This window comes from Zootoca vivipara, chromosome 6 (genome assembly GCF_965207765.1).
Source record: "Zootoca vivipara chromosome 6, rZooViv2.hap1.1, whole genome shotgun sequence".
NCBI lineage: Eukaryota > Metazoa > Chordata > Lepidosauria > Squamata > Lacertidae > Zootoca > Zootoca vivipara.
This window is the reverse complement of record NC_142589.1, coordinates 80375930-80389819: the sequence shown is the minus strand read 5'-3', so window position 1 is coordinate 80389819 and position 13890 is coordinate 80375930. Positions and strand designations below refer to the sequence as shown.

At 42.8% G+C, this 13890-nt stretch overlaps 1 protein-coding gene across 1 annotated transcript; it reads left to right on the top strand.

Moving 5' to 3' along the window:
• The first annotated feature begins 1582 nt into the window (after positions 1-1582).
• Positions 1583-13534, top strand: LOC132592251 (cytochrome P450 2H2-like). The gene is made up of 9 exons (XM_088672793.1): positions 1583-1759; positions 3161-3323; positions 3939-4088; positions 5598-5758; positions 6037-6213; positions 6776-6917; positions 9426-9613; positions 12996-13137; positions 13353-13534. The coding sequence occupies exons 1-9, from the start codon at positions 1583-1585 to the stop codon at positions 13532-13534; spliced, it is 1482 nt and encodes a 493-aa protein (XP_088528919.1).
• The last annotated feature ends 356 nt before the right edge of the window (positions 13535-13890 follow it).

The window sequence follows — 13890 nt, the reverse complement described above, 5'->3', positions numbered from 1 at the left end:
TGACAAAAAACCAGTTCTGAGAACAACCTTTTCTTCCATACAACAAAGGTTCATTGCCATCATGTTAAAGAAAAGCAATCCAAAGAATAAAGATTTGGGAGTACCGCCTCCTGTTGCTGGAAAAACAAAGAAAGTAATTATTAAATTGTTTAAAGCAAAGCAGAAAGCTTGACTGACGGATGATAGAAATTTCGGTATCTTTTTTGTTCCCTGCCACTGAAGAAGACGAAAAAATGACAGCGGAGCAATTATTGCTACCCTAGCTATGAGAAAAAGAATAAGAAACAGGAACACAAGAAAGTGTGAGCAAGCCCCGTCTCCCTTGATTAATATGATTCTATAAATATATGGGGGTCATATTAATAAGATTCTATAAATATATGGGATCTATAAATATATATGGATTCTATAAATATATGGGGTCACGAAGAGTCGGACACAACTGAACGACTAAACAACAATAAATATATGAATCAATGGTGCAATTGCCCTTGAAATACTATGTGCGATTTTGTTTGCCTGAACTCCAAAATGAACAGTTGGAGAAAGTTGTTTATTATTATTATTATTATTATTATTATTATTATTATTCAACAACAACAACAACAACAACTGGACAGGTATAAAAAGATGCATGCTTGGGCAATGAGATACTAATATCACATATACCCTCATGGGGTCTGAACTGGCAGTGACAGATCAGGAATGAGATCTTGGGGTCATCCTATGCAGCTCCAGGAAGATGTTGACTCAGGGTGTTGTGGCTATGAAGGAGCAAATTTCAAGCTAGGGACTATCAGGAAATGAAAATAAAATTGCCAATATCATAATGTTATTATGTCAATCTATGATGTCACTATATTAGGAATACAATGTACAGTTCTGGTGGCCTCATCTCATAAAAGACATTGTTGATAATGCCTTAGATAAACTTTTATTCATTCAGGTTTCAGGTTCCAAGGAGTTAGATTTTTGTTGTGTGTGTGTGGGGGGGGGGGAGAGAGAACAGCCAAAGTTGTTGAGTGTTTTTTAGAGGATCCGCCAAAGTCATTGAGGTTTTTTAGGGGAACGCAAGGGTAAAAATAGGGGTTGGCTATATGGCAATGAGCATGCATCCTGATTTGATTACAAGGCCTTCACACACCTTCCCGACAATGTTGGTTCGTTCCACACTTTGCAATGCATTTCCCTGTTGCTTTCCAAACTGCAAAAAGGACCACTCCTTCTTTATAAAGTGGATTTGGTACTTTAATCCACTTCATTTGCACAGATTTAAAGTTCTGACTCTGTCCTACATAATACTGAGATGCTGCAGGCATCTTGAGTTTCTAATCTTTCTAATCTCCCTTCCTCATTCATGGACAGGTAGGGAGAGTCCCAGAGGGGCATGTAACTTTCTACCAGCATTGCCCAGAGAAATGCTTGTGCAAGTCGAAATTCCCCTGAATTACAGGTTTTTATTCTTTCTGCTTGCACCATCTCTGTGAGGGGATTTATAGGCAGCGCTTGGGATGCCCATCCACTTCTTTGTACGACCAAAGTACAAGGAGCAGCAAAGTCAACGAGGGCCGTCAGCTCCCAAATGGAACTCTTTGGAGTGTTGCCCTTCTTGCTGGTCTCCTGCATCACCTTCTTGCTTATCCTAATCCGGAGGAGAGATGCCACAAAGGGCAAACTGCCCCCGGGCCCCACCCCATTGCCTTTGCTAGGCAACTTGCTCCAGTTGAATATTCGGGACATCGTCGCGTCTTTTAATAAGGTGAGTGTGAGTCTCTGCTGTGTAGCGTTGGGGGGGAGGGAGCCAAAGGGGCTGGTTGTTTATTTCCTTGACATCTGATGGGAGGGCGTTCCACAGGGCGGGTGCCACTACTGAGAAGGCCCTCTGCCTGGTTCCCTGTAACTTTGATTCTCGCAATGAGGGAACCACCAGAAGGCCCTCGGAGGTGGACCTCAGTGTCCAAGCAGAACGATGGGGATGGAGACGCTCCTTCAGGTATACTGGTGTTTCAAGTTTTCAGGATCTTTCCTTTGCTGCACCACCTGATAATGTTTCAATACAAGTAGTTATTTCTTCCTGTTATCAGCAAGTAGCTGCTTTGGAGCTCATGGGCAGCTTCTTAGCTTTAACATTTTGTCCAAATTTTATAAATATTTTTTATTAAGTTTTACATAATTTTAGAAATCTCTATGTGGGACAAGAAGCTACAGTTAGAACTGGATATGGAACAACTGATTGGTTCAAAATTGGGTAAGGAGTACGACAAGGTTGTATATTGTCTCCCTGCTTATTTAATTCATATGCGAAAGGCTGGACTAGATGAATCCCAAGCCGGAATTAAGATTGCCGGAAGAAATATCAACAACCTCAGGTATGCAGATGACACAACCTTGATGGCAGAAAGTGAGGAGGAATTAATGAACCTTTTAATGAGGGTGAAAGAGGAGAGTGCAAAATATGGTCTCAAGCTCAACATCAAAAAAACCAAGATCATGGCCACTGGTCCCATCACCTCCTGGCAAATAGAAGGGGAAGAAATGGAGGCAGTGAGAGATTTTACTTTCTTGGGCTCCTTGATCACTGCAGATGGTGACAGCAGTCACGAAATTAAAAGACGCCTGGTTCTTGGGAGAAAAGCAATGACAAACCTAGACAGCATCTTAAAAAGCAGAGACATCACCTTGCCGACAAAGGTCCGTATAGTTAAAGCTATGATTTTCCCAGTAGTGATGTATGGAAGTGAGAGCTGGACCATAAAGAAGGCTGATCGCCGAAGAATTGATGCTTTTGAATCATGGTGCTGGAGGAGACTCTTGAGAGTCCCATGGACTGCAAGAAGATCAAACCTATCCATTCTGAAGGAAATCAGCCCTGAGTGCTCACTGGAAGGACAGATCGTGAAGCTGAGGCTCCAATACTTTGGCTACCTCATGAGAAGAGAAGAATTCTTGGAAAAGACCCTGATGTTGGGAAAGATTGAGGGCACTAGGAGAAGGGGATGACAGAGGACGAGATGGTTGGACAGGATAATTGCATTGCTAGTTGTAATTCATTCCACTGTTATTACAAGGTCATATGTAAATGCTCTTAATTTATATTCTTTGCACCCACTTTTTGTCCCAATTTTAAGCACTAAGGTGTGATTGATTGATCTCTTGGCAGCTCCGGAAGCAGAATGGTCCAATCTTCACTGTCTACATGGGCTCCCGGCCAATTGTGGTGCTGTGTGGTTATGAAGTCATCAAGGAAGCACTTGTGGATAACGCAGAAACATTTGGAGGAAGGGGACCATTACAGGACTTGGATGACTCCTTTTCGAAATACGGTGGGAGAAATTTGCCTTGCAATGTTAGAGGAAGGCAATTGATTGATTGATTGATTGATATGTATACCACCCTATCCCACTAAACCTCAGAGTAGTTCAGGAAGGGTTGTGGTGGATTACCTGCTTTTGCATGCAGAATGTCCCAACTGCAGTCTTTGGCATTTGCTCGAGACCCTGGAGAGCGGCTGCCAGTCAGTTTGCTGAGTTAGATGGACCAGGGGGTCTGACCCGGTGGAAGGCATTCCTGCATTGCAGAGGGTTGGACCAGAAGACCAGGGGGATCCCTTCCAACTCTATGTATCTAAGGAAGATTCCTATGTTCCTTTTCTTCCTATGATCCCTTTCTGGCTTTGTGAATGTGCTGGGAGTGATGGGAGAAAAGGGTGAGGCTTAAAAAAATCACGAGGAGTCCAAAGAGAGGTGCAGGCATGAATTTGTCTTGTTCGGTTGTGCCATCTCCAGGGGTAGCACTACAAGACTTAATCTACCCCTCCTTCACTTTCACCTCCTTTATTTCTCTTATTTTACTGCTCGGCTACTCCTTTCACTCTCTCATTTTACTCTTCTGGTGTTTTCCCTGTTGCCTTCTCTGATTAGTGGAGTCTCCATTTCCAGGCGTGGTTACCACCAATGGGGAACGGTGGAGGCAGCTCCGTCGCTTCTCCCTCATAACACTGAGGAACTTTGGGATGGGGAAAAGATCCATCGAGGAGCGGATCCAGGAGGAGGCCCAGTTCCTGGTGCAAGTGCTGCGGAAAACGGAAGGTGAATGTTCTTGCCACTCATCTATGCTTTCCCTCAACAGAGTGAAAAGGTTTAATCAAGTAGTCAAGGATTGCTCTTTTTTCTAAGAAAAAAGGATTGCTATTTCCCCTAAGAAAACAAAATGGAATTCTGCTCAGATTTGGCGAATCTCCCAGATACAAGGTGTTTGCCTTTTGATTCTTTTTCTGAATGTGGGCTGGCACTCTTAATCCTTCCATCTTCTTAAAGCTAGGGCTGCCAGACACCTGTATTTTCCCAGACACAACTGGGATTTGGGCAGCAGAGTGGCATCCAGGCAGATTTTTGGTGAATTGGCAAAACGTCTAGGAAAACGCAGATGTACGGCAAGGGGAGTCATTTTTTTAAAAAAAAATCCATTAAATTAACAAAAAGCCCCAGAACGTAATATTTTGGGGGAGGTGTTCCCCCAAAGCTCAACAACTTTGTCTGGATCTTCACTTTTGGGAATATGGCAACCCTACTAAAAAGCCCATTCATGATTTTTAACTGAGTTGAGTTTTAGCTGTAGAATGTTTTTGTGTACACACAGACTGGATAGATTTCAGTTAAGACCCAGGGCCTGTGTCCCTTTAGAGAATTGAGACATTGTGAAGACCATTGTTGTTGTTTAGTCATTTAGTCATGTCCGACTCTTCGTGACCCCATGGACCAGAGCACACCAGGCACTCCTGTCTTCCACTGCCTGCCGCAGTTTGGTCAGACTCATGTTGGTGGCTTCGAGAACACTGTCCAACCATCTCGTCCTCTGTCGTCCCCTTTGTGCCCTCCATCTTTCCCAACATCAGGGTCTTTTTCCTCTCATGAGGTGGCCAAAGTATTGGAGCCTCAGCTTCACGATCTGTCCTTCCAGTGAGCACTCAGGGCTGATTTCCTTCAGAATGGATAGGTTTGATCTTGCAGTCCATGGGACTCCCAAAAGTCTCCTCCAGACCAGAATTTTAAAGCATCAGTTCTGTGGCGATGAACCTTCTTTATGGTCCAGCTCTGACTTCCATACATCACTACTGGGAAAACCATAGCTTTAACTATACGGACCGTTGTCGGCAAGGTGATGTCTCTGCTTTTTAAGGAGATCACTGTAGCTTTAAGGAAGTTCAGATCTTGTAGCCTGCTCCTTTCAAGAGGGGCCTGCCCAAGATGGACCGCAGTCTTCCTTCTTCTTCCCAGCAACCCTTGCTGAAGTCTCCCTTTTCATGTCACCCCACACCCAGTTACCATGGCCACCTTCCATATCCCCAGCCTCTGTTCATACCTCAAGGCAAGGGGTGGGGTGAACGCTCGCTTAAGGAACTATTTCTGGGGAATACCTTGGGTTTGGAAAGCGGAACATATGTGTACTAAATATCATCTATGAATGGTTTTAGGAAAAGTTAAGTAAAAAGGAGGCTGGCAGTGTTCACAGCATGCAAATCTACATATGGCAGACACAGGCCTCAGAGGCTACCCAGTAAATACACACTCCATTTGTACCATTTCCCCCCTCTGCAGGGCACCCATTTGATCCAACCATTCACCTCAGTCATGCCGTCTCTAACGTCATCTGCTCCATTGTTTTTGGCAACCGGTTTGAATATGAGGACAAGGACTTCATCTTTTTACTTGACACGATGAAGGAAACCTCATCAGTTCTGTTGTCCACCTGGGTACAGGTAAGGAAGTGGAGGGAGGGGGTGCAAGTCCTAAAACTGGTCTCTTGGATGTCACAGGCTGCTTCCTGTATAACCACAGGAAGTAAGGAAGAGTGTTAGCTGGTTCATGCCCTCAGCTGCCTCTCCCTATATTTTTTGTAAGCCTAATTGCTCATTTTGCTTCTGGTGGATGGGACATACGGTAGTTCAGGAGCTGAATATTATGGTCCAGGCCATGGGATGCATGGCAATAAGGAAGGGTAGGTCTTGATGGGGCTCCATGTCCTTTTTCTTCACAGATCTGCAATTTTTTTCCAAGCTTAATGCGGATCCTGCCTGGGCCTCAGCATAAACTGACCAGGTACATGAAGAAGTTAATAAATTTCATCTCTCAGAGGGTCAAGATGCACCAGGAGTCCTTTGATCCAAATTGCCCCCGGGACTTCATTGACTGCTTCCTGGCCAAAATGGAGCAGGTAGGAGTATTTGGAATTTGTATGCTAATACTAGTCTTTTATGACTTTGTTGTGTCTTCCTCATCTCCTCTGTGACTCGAAGACCTTTTTTGTCCCTTCCAACCTTACAATTCCATGATTCCCTAGGTTCTATCAAGCTCTCTCTCGCTATCATTTCTTTTGTATAAGACACAACTGGGGAACCAGCACAACATCCTATATATGCCCCCAAACACCTGCCACCACTCTTTGAATTAACACCTTCCCTGCTCAAGGGCTAGCTTCTACCTGCACAGTTGACCACTTGCTGTAGTTTCACCTGGTTCTTGAGCTTGTGAGTTTCCCATTGGCATCTTGTTGGTCATTGTGAGAACAGGATGCTGGACCTGATTGGGCAGCAGGATGCTGCTTCTCATACCTCTGTAACTCAGCGATATTTTTTACAAGTCTATCCTGTGATACTTTGAATCAGATTGGAAAGGAAATCTTGCCAGCCAGTCTTCCATAAAACCTTTCTGTAGACATACAAATTAGCCCCAGGTTTGATAACATTGCTCTTTTCTTCTTCTTCTTTCCGTATCAGGAGAAATCAAACCCAGCTTCAGAATTCATTCATGAAAACCTGGTTGCTACAGTTCTCAACCTATTCTTTGCAGGGACAGATACAACAGGCAACACCATCCTACAGGGGCTTGTTGTCCTCCTCCGACACCCAGAAATGGAAGGTAAAAAAAACCAAGATCAAATCTGTCTGGCTAACTCTTGTTTCCTGTCTGTTTGGATGGCTGATGGGTTCCTCTCTTGCTAAAAAATCCAGGACTCTCTTTCCCAGCTCTAACTCATGGGATTTTCTCCCTTCCACTGAGTCAGAACCCCAGTTCCTTCCTTTGATCACACTGGAACTTATAGGAACCAACTTGAAGAAAATATTGGACGAGGGTTTTTATTCCAGGGGGAACTCACAGGAACTCAGTTCAGACACTTCTCAGGTGGCTGCCATTTCCATTCTAAGAGAACATGGTGAGTTCCGGCACCTCTTCTATATATATAAAAATGTAGGCATTGCGTACGCGGAGGTCACAGCCTTTCTCCGTAACTGCTGAACCGTAATGTAACAAATTTGGCCACAACGTACCTTGCCCATCAGGGAGGGATCTGGCCTGATTACCCCCCCCCAAAAAAAACTACACCTTTCACACCTAAAATAATGATTGAACACCAAAAAAGTGGCGCCCAAATTAGACATCACCACCAGAAGCTCTGAAGACTCCAGCAGCATCCAAAAGCTGCGCCGCCAGATGACATCACAAAATTCCACAGCCACCAACTGAAAACAGTTCTTTTGCAGCAACAAGGCCCAGCTTTTTCAATATTGCCAAGCAGGGAAAAACAAACAGAATAGGGCCTTTCACAAGGGGGGGCACAGGGATGAGGCACAACAAAGGGGGGGGGACACATAGCCATGGGGGGGGAAGGGAGGACCCTGAGTCAGCCAAAGCAGTGGGGGGTGGGTTGGGACAGGGAAAACTGAGTAGGCCGACCGCCAAAACGCCCATTCCACCTCCAAAGCCCAAGCCCAAAGCCTCTCCCGGCGGCTGTATTATTAAACGCCTGGCAGCATTAGGTAGTCATTCATCATTTCCCCTAACACACACTTGGGGACACGGCGAGGGGTTTTTGCTTTTTAATATAGTGGGCATTGTGTCACATACGAGGCTACTGTGGCCATTTTAAGTAAGGGCAGTCGTACCCCTTTTAACCTAGGCTTTATACTATGACTGATTGCCAGGCTGTGCGTCTTTTAAAAAAACAACAACCATGCACTTTCTCTTCCCAGTTTAAGTCCTCAGATATTTGCAGTGGCCAATTCCCCCCCCCCCCGGTTTACAACTCCCTACCTTCCCCTTGCCACTTACTGGGTTTTTTATGGAACCGAACAGCTCGGGCGCTTCGGAATGCACCTTCTGTTGTTACGGGGCTGTGGGGCTTCGCTATTTGACCCCCCCGTTGAGATTTTTAAAGTAGTTCACTGGGTCCCGGGGTGCATCATCACCCCCGATCCTTTTCTTTGCCCAAACAGACCTCTCCCCACCTTCCTCAACACCAAATACTCCTCAATTATACCCACAATAAAACCATAAAAATAAAATAAAAAATGTTACAAACAACACATTAAAAAAACAAAATACATCCCATCCTACATTCCAAAAAATTACACCAAAAATAAAATACAAAAAAACAACCACCCACACCAAAATCATACACTACACGCCAAAATAAATGACAACCCCAACTGGAGAAATAAAACATTGCAAACAGCACAATAACAAAACCCAACACCACATCCTACATTCAAAACACCTACTCCAAAATTAGAATATCCAAATAATCAAAACAAAACAAACAAACAATCAAACAATCAAACAATCCACAAAACACACAACAACGTCGAAAGCATACAATACCCACCAAAATAAACGACAACCCCAAAAGTAAAATTAAACAATAGTAACTTCTGCTTCTCATGTTCTTATTTTTTAAAAAATTAATCTATATATATCAAAATGTTCACGATGCGTGCGCAGGGGGCCAATGTATGGAGATAGAGGGGAGAGGGGACAACACTCCCTGGGGACAACAGAGGGCTCAGACAAAAGTAAATACTGGGAAATAGAACCCAGAAACTGACAGTTCCTTCTCCAAGGGTGGGGGCCAAGGTATGGAGAAACAGGGGGAGGGGCCAATACTCCCCGGAGGCAACAGAGGGCTCAGACAGGGGGGGTGGGGGGAGGAGGGGGCAGGATAAGTCATGTGTCCGGACAGAGTGGGGGGAATCACAGGAACGCCTGGCCAGGCCAGCTAGTTTTCTATAAAAACAGCACTGAGGGCAACCCTCCACTCCTGTACTGCCCCTACCTCCACACTGCTGCAGAGCACACCTTCCTTTGCCATGTGCAACTGTCTGTAGGCCTCTCCTGCTCCCTCACTGCATGCAAGAAAGATCCTTTCCATCTCCTTCTACATTCTTCTGTTAACTGGAGAAGCCAGAGAACAAACCTTCTACATGCAAAGCAGGAGGTCCATCTTGCTCATACTTTTTATTCTGCCTTGATATTCAATTGATGTAGTGTGTTACAAACTCCTAAACTACTGAGCCATGATTCTTCCTCCTATAACTATATCTAACAATTCCTAATTGCATGTTAGCTCTAATCCCACCATATTGTTTATAGCAAACATTCAAGAGGAGATTGAGCGGGTCATTGGGAGGAACCGCAGCCCCTCCTATGAGGACCGGAATCAGATGCCCTACACAGAAGCCTTCATCAATGAGATCCAGCGATTTCTAGACCTCTTCCCAGTGGCAGTTCCTCATTTAGTCACCAAGGAAGCACATTTCCGAGGGTTCACCATTCCGAAGGTAAAGTGAGTTGTGTGGCTAACAGAAATATTAGTTCAGATTTACGCCTGCAGCTTAGGGCTTATCCACACTTACCTTTTGCCCCACTCTTTCCAGACAAACTTCTGCGTTTAAAAGCTCCATGTTTGGGTTTTGTTGCTTTTTGCTGCACAAAAACCTGCTCTTTGCCACTCAGTTTCAGAAATATACAACCAACAATAAACCAAAGTCATGTATAACTATGCGTATACCATACAACAAAACGTGACCAGCTGATGAATAATAATTCCAATATCACATACTCTTAACAAATCTATTAGAGTATTCTTTTGCTTCGGAATTTTCTGCAATCCATGCTTAGCCAAGAACTGGTCCATTTCCCCTAAATCTTCTTTATCTTTCTTGTACAGTTGCTTATAATATTTCTGGAAACATTTTCTAATTTCTGCTGGGTTCTCTATTATCTTTTCCTCCTGTATTACCTTGGTTATTATATTTTGCTTTTGCCTCTTTTTCAACTGCCATGCCAGCAACTTTCCACATTTATTTGCAGATTCGAAAGATCTCTGCTTCATCATCTTCACTTTCCACTCAATTTCCTGGTTGATTAACTGAGAATATTGTGTTTGCAAAGCCTTTATTTCCTTTTGAACCTGCTGATTTTTCAGGTTGGACCTTAACTTTCTTAACTTTCTCTCTTCCTCTTTCATTTGATTTATGATCTTTTCTTTTCTTGCCTCTTGTGCTTTCCTCCTTATTGTATTCTGCTGAATCAAGAATCATCTCATCACCGCTTTACTAGCGTCCCATATGACCCTTCTTTCTGTTTCGTTATTTAAATTTATTTCAAAATATTCTTTTAGGGTCTTTTGGGCCTTTTCAGCAATCTGTTCATTCCTCAACAAGGCATCATTCATTCTCCATCTATACGAACCCTGTACGAATAATTTTAGTTCCAACAGCACAGCATTATGATCCGAACAAGTCTTTGGGCAAATTTCTGCTCTAGCTATTTTTGGGGCTAAGTCCCTTGTAGTCCAAATATAATCAAGTCTGGAACCTGTTTGATGAACATCTGAGAAAAATGTGAACTCTTTTTCTAATGGATTTTTTAGTCTCCAAGTATCAATCATCAAAATTTTCAACCAACTCAAATAATGTCTTTGGTAATCTCCCGTCGTTTGATAGTCTTTGCCTTTGTGTTCTGTCCATCATTGTGGAGACCACCGCATTCATGTCCCCCATCAAAACAATTTTATAATCCATATAGTCCAGCAATATGTCGTGTAACTTCTTGTAAAATTCAGATTTGGCATCATTAGAAACTTCTCCCCATGCACCTTTACTTCAACCGCAACATATATTCCTTCCTCGTCTTTAAATATTAACTTTGCCTCAAATTTTTCCTTCACATAGATTACTACTCCTCGTTTTTTGACTTTTCCCGATGAAATAAAATCCTGGCCCAATTTTTTATTCTGTAAGATTTTTCTATGAATTCTCGTCACATGTGTTTCTTGTAAGCATATCACATCCAAATTCTGTTTTTGTAACACATGGTATACCTGATTTATTTTAAGTTTCGAGTTCAAACCGTGAGAATTCCAGGAAAGTATTCTCAGTGCCATCTTGCTTATTAAGTTACTGGACTTGCTCCTGGTCCGGCTCCTAGCAGTTTCAGGTCAAAAAAGGTGGCGATGTTGTGTGTGGTGCTGCTCCTGCTCCCGTTTCTACTTCAAAATTTACTGCTGGAATGGCAAACAAAGGATGAACAAACAAAATCAGTAATGATTGAATGGGCTAAATATGTTGGGCATAATATAATGATGGAGGATTGGGAAAGGTTGTGGAAAAAATTGGTCAGATTCACTGCATGTAATGTATTGAAAGAAAATGTTATGAAAATGATGTACAGGTGGTATTTAACTCCAGTTAAATTAGCAAAGATGTATCACACACATGACAATAAGTGCTGGAAATGCAAAGTAGTGGAAGGAACATTTTATCATATGTGGTGGACTTGCCCTAAAATAAAAGACTTCTGGGAAAGGATTTATAATGAATTGAAGAAAGAGTTTAAAAACACTTTTATAAAGAAACCAGAGACCTTTTTATTGGGGTAGTCAAGAATGAAATACCCAAGAAGGATATTACATTCTTTTTATATGCCACAACAGCAGCTAGAATTTTGATAGCAAAATATTGGAAAACACAAGAAATACCGACGGTGCAAGAGTGGCAGATGAAAATGATGGAATATATGGAACTGGCTGATATGACTGGGAGGCTCCGCGACTAGGGAGAAAAATCGGTGGAAGAAGATTGGAAGAATTTTAAAGTTTATTTGAATAATAATAATATTGTAATTAATTAATATGAAATGGACTTGGAGGTATATATAATGCTGTAGCGCAAGATCGGGGTTAGTGGTAAAGAAAAATAGGTAATTGAAGATAATAGATTTGTTAAGAATTAAGAAATAAGCATAATTTATATAAGGTTAAAATGATGATGAAATAGAAATTGCTAAAAAGGATAAGCAGTGAATCGCAGTAAGGAGGATCCGAGGAAGTCGCAGTACAATGAATTGACAAAAGGTTAAGAATATGAAATTATGTATGTTTCATTTTGTTGTGGTTTTTGTTTTTTTGTTTTTTTGCTTCTGGTTGTTGTCATTTGTAGTGTTTTATTTTTACTAGATGTTTTTTGTTAATAATTTTTTTTTTGAAAAAAAGAGAGGCATGCTCCCATTGACAGTGGAGGGAGTGTTGGGGTGAGACATTCATTCCCACAAAGAACACTCAAAGTTGCTAAAAGTTACTGGAAGTTTCCAGAAGCTGTGAGAATCCTGGTTTGTTTACACCAGGGGGCAAGGTCATCCCGGTGAGAACTGTTCCTAAACATGCACAGCTTCTGTGCTGGAGAAAGAGAGATTGTTTCATTTGTACTCCAATCTCAAACTGGAAGGATGCAATCCGGAGAGGTGGGGTCTTGAGGTGGTCTTGCAGCTACCCAGGGCAAGGCCTGCAATGTTTTAACTGAACCTCTATATCAGGGCTCCCATAGGAGCTTGTTTTCCTGTATAGTTCTGTAACTGTTGCAGTTTTCGAATGGTTTCAGGAGTCGAACAGACTCTCGGAACGGATTAAGTTCGAGAACCAAGATACCACTATATGCTCCTGGCTCCTGCCAAGCTACGAGACTCTTCCCAGGGCCAGGCCACATGTAGTGATGCAGATAAATTGAATGATTACCTATGGAGGGTACCATCTCCTAATCAGCAGAGCATTGTCCAGTCCTTAGGGGATTTGAATTAGGAATAAAGGCAGGCTAAAGAGGAAATATCTGAACTGGGTTGCTTGCAATAACTGTTGCCCCCGGGGTCTCTGCCTTTCCTCTGCAGGGCACCACCGTTATTCCTTTCCTGTCATCCATCATGAAGAGCTCCCAGTACTATGAGACACCCAGGAAATTCAATCCTGGCCACTTCCTGGATGAAAACGGGGCCTTCAAGAAGGTGGATGCCTTCCTGCCATTCGGAGCAGGTGATGGACCTCTGTTTTATGCGTCCAGAATGGAGAGAAGGGGCAAATGGGAGGGCTGGCTTGGCTTAACCTTAGGGGGAATCTAAGGATCTGTAGTGGGATGGAGAGGGGGATGCAAACAAAGAGAAAAAATGTTGGACTGTATGGCCTGGGAGAAATTGGGTTAGGACTCACCCTGTATATATAAATGGAACTCCTGTTTCTTGCTTTTCCAGGAAAAAGAGTCTGTCCTGGTGAAGGTTTGGCCCGTATGGAGATCTTCGTAATCCTCACAACGCTGTTGCAAAACTTCCATCTGAAAGCGTCCAAGCAGCATGAAGAAATAGACATTGCACCAGTAGTGGAAAGTAATGGACATGTTCCACGGCGTTATCAACTTTGTGTGGTTCCACGGTGAATGGTCGTTGATACAAGAGAGCTGATATTTCTGGGGGACTCTCCCTTGTGTGTGTTTCTTCTTAATCTGAAATCTTTCTGTCTCTCTGATTTGGTGATAATATTGACACAATAAAGGTTTGTGTCGTAATAACTCCTTTGAAAATCTCTTTCACTAGAAAGCCTTCTGTATAGATTTCAGTACTGTAAAAACGTTTTGTGGTTGAAAAACTAAATAACTAAATAACTAACATGCTTTATGCATAGATCTCTGCCCATTCTGAATTTCTTCTGTTTCTGATTGTTCTCAAGGTGGAAAAAGGTAAATGGATAATTACCCAGGAGAAGAAAAAATTGAATATGAAGGAAATTGGGGGG

Coding starts and splice junctions, on each gene's coding strand:
- LOC132592251 (XM_088672793.1), top strand. CDS start 1,583: ATGGAACTCTTTGGAGTGTTGCCCTTCTTGCTGGTCTCCTGCATCACC. Junction 3,324..3,938: donor TGACTCCTTTTCGAAATACG/GTGGGAGAAATT, acceptor CTCCATTTCCAG/GCGTGGTTACCACCAATGGG. Junction 13,138..13,352: donor CTTCCTGCCATTCGGAGCAG/GTGATGGACCTC, acceptor TTGCTTTTCCAG/GAAAAAGAGTCTGTCCTGGT.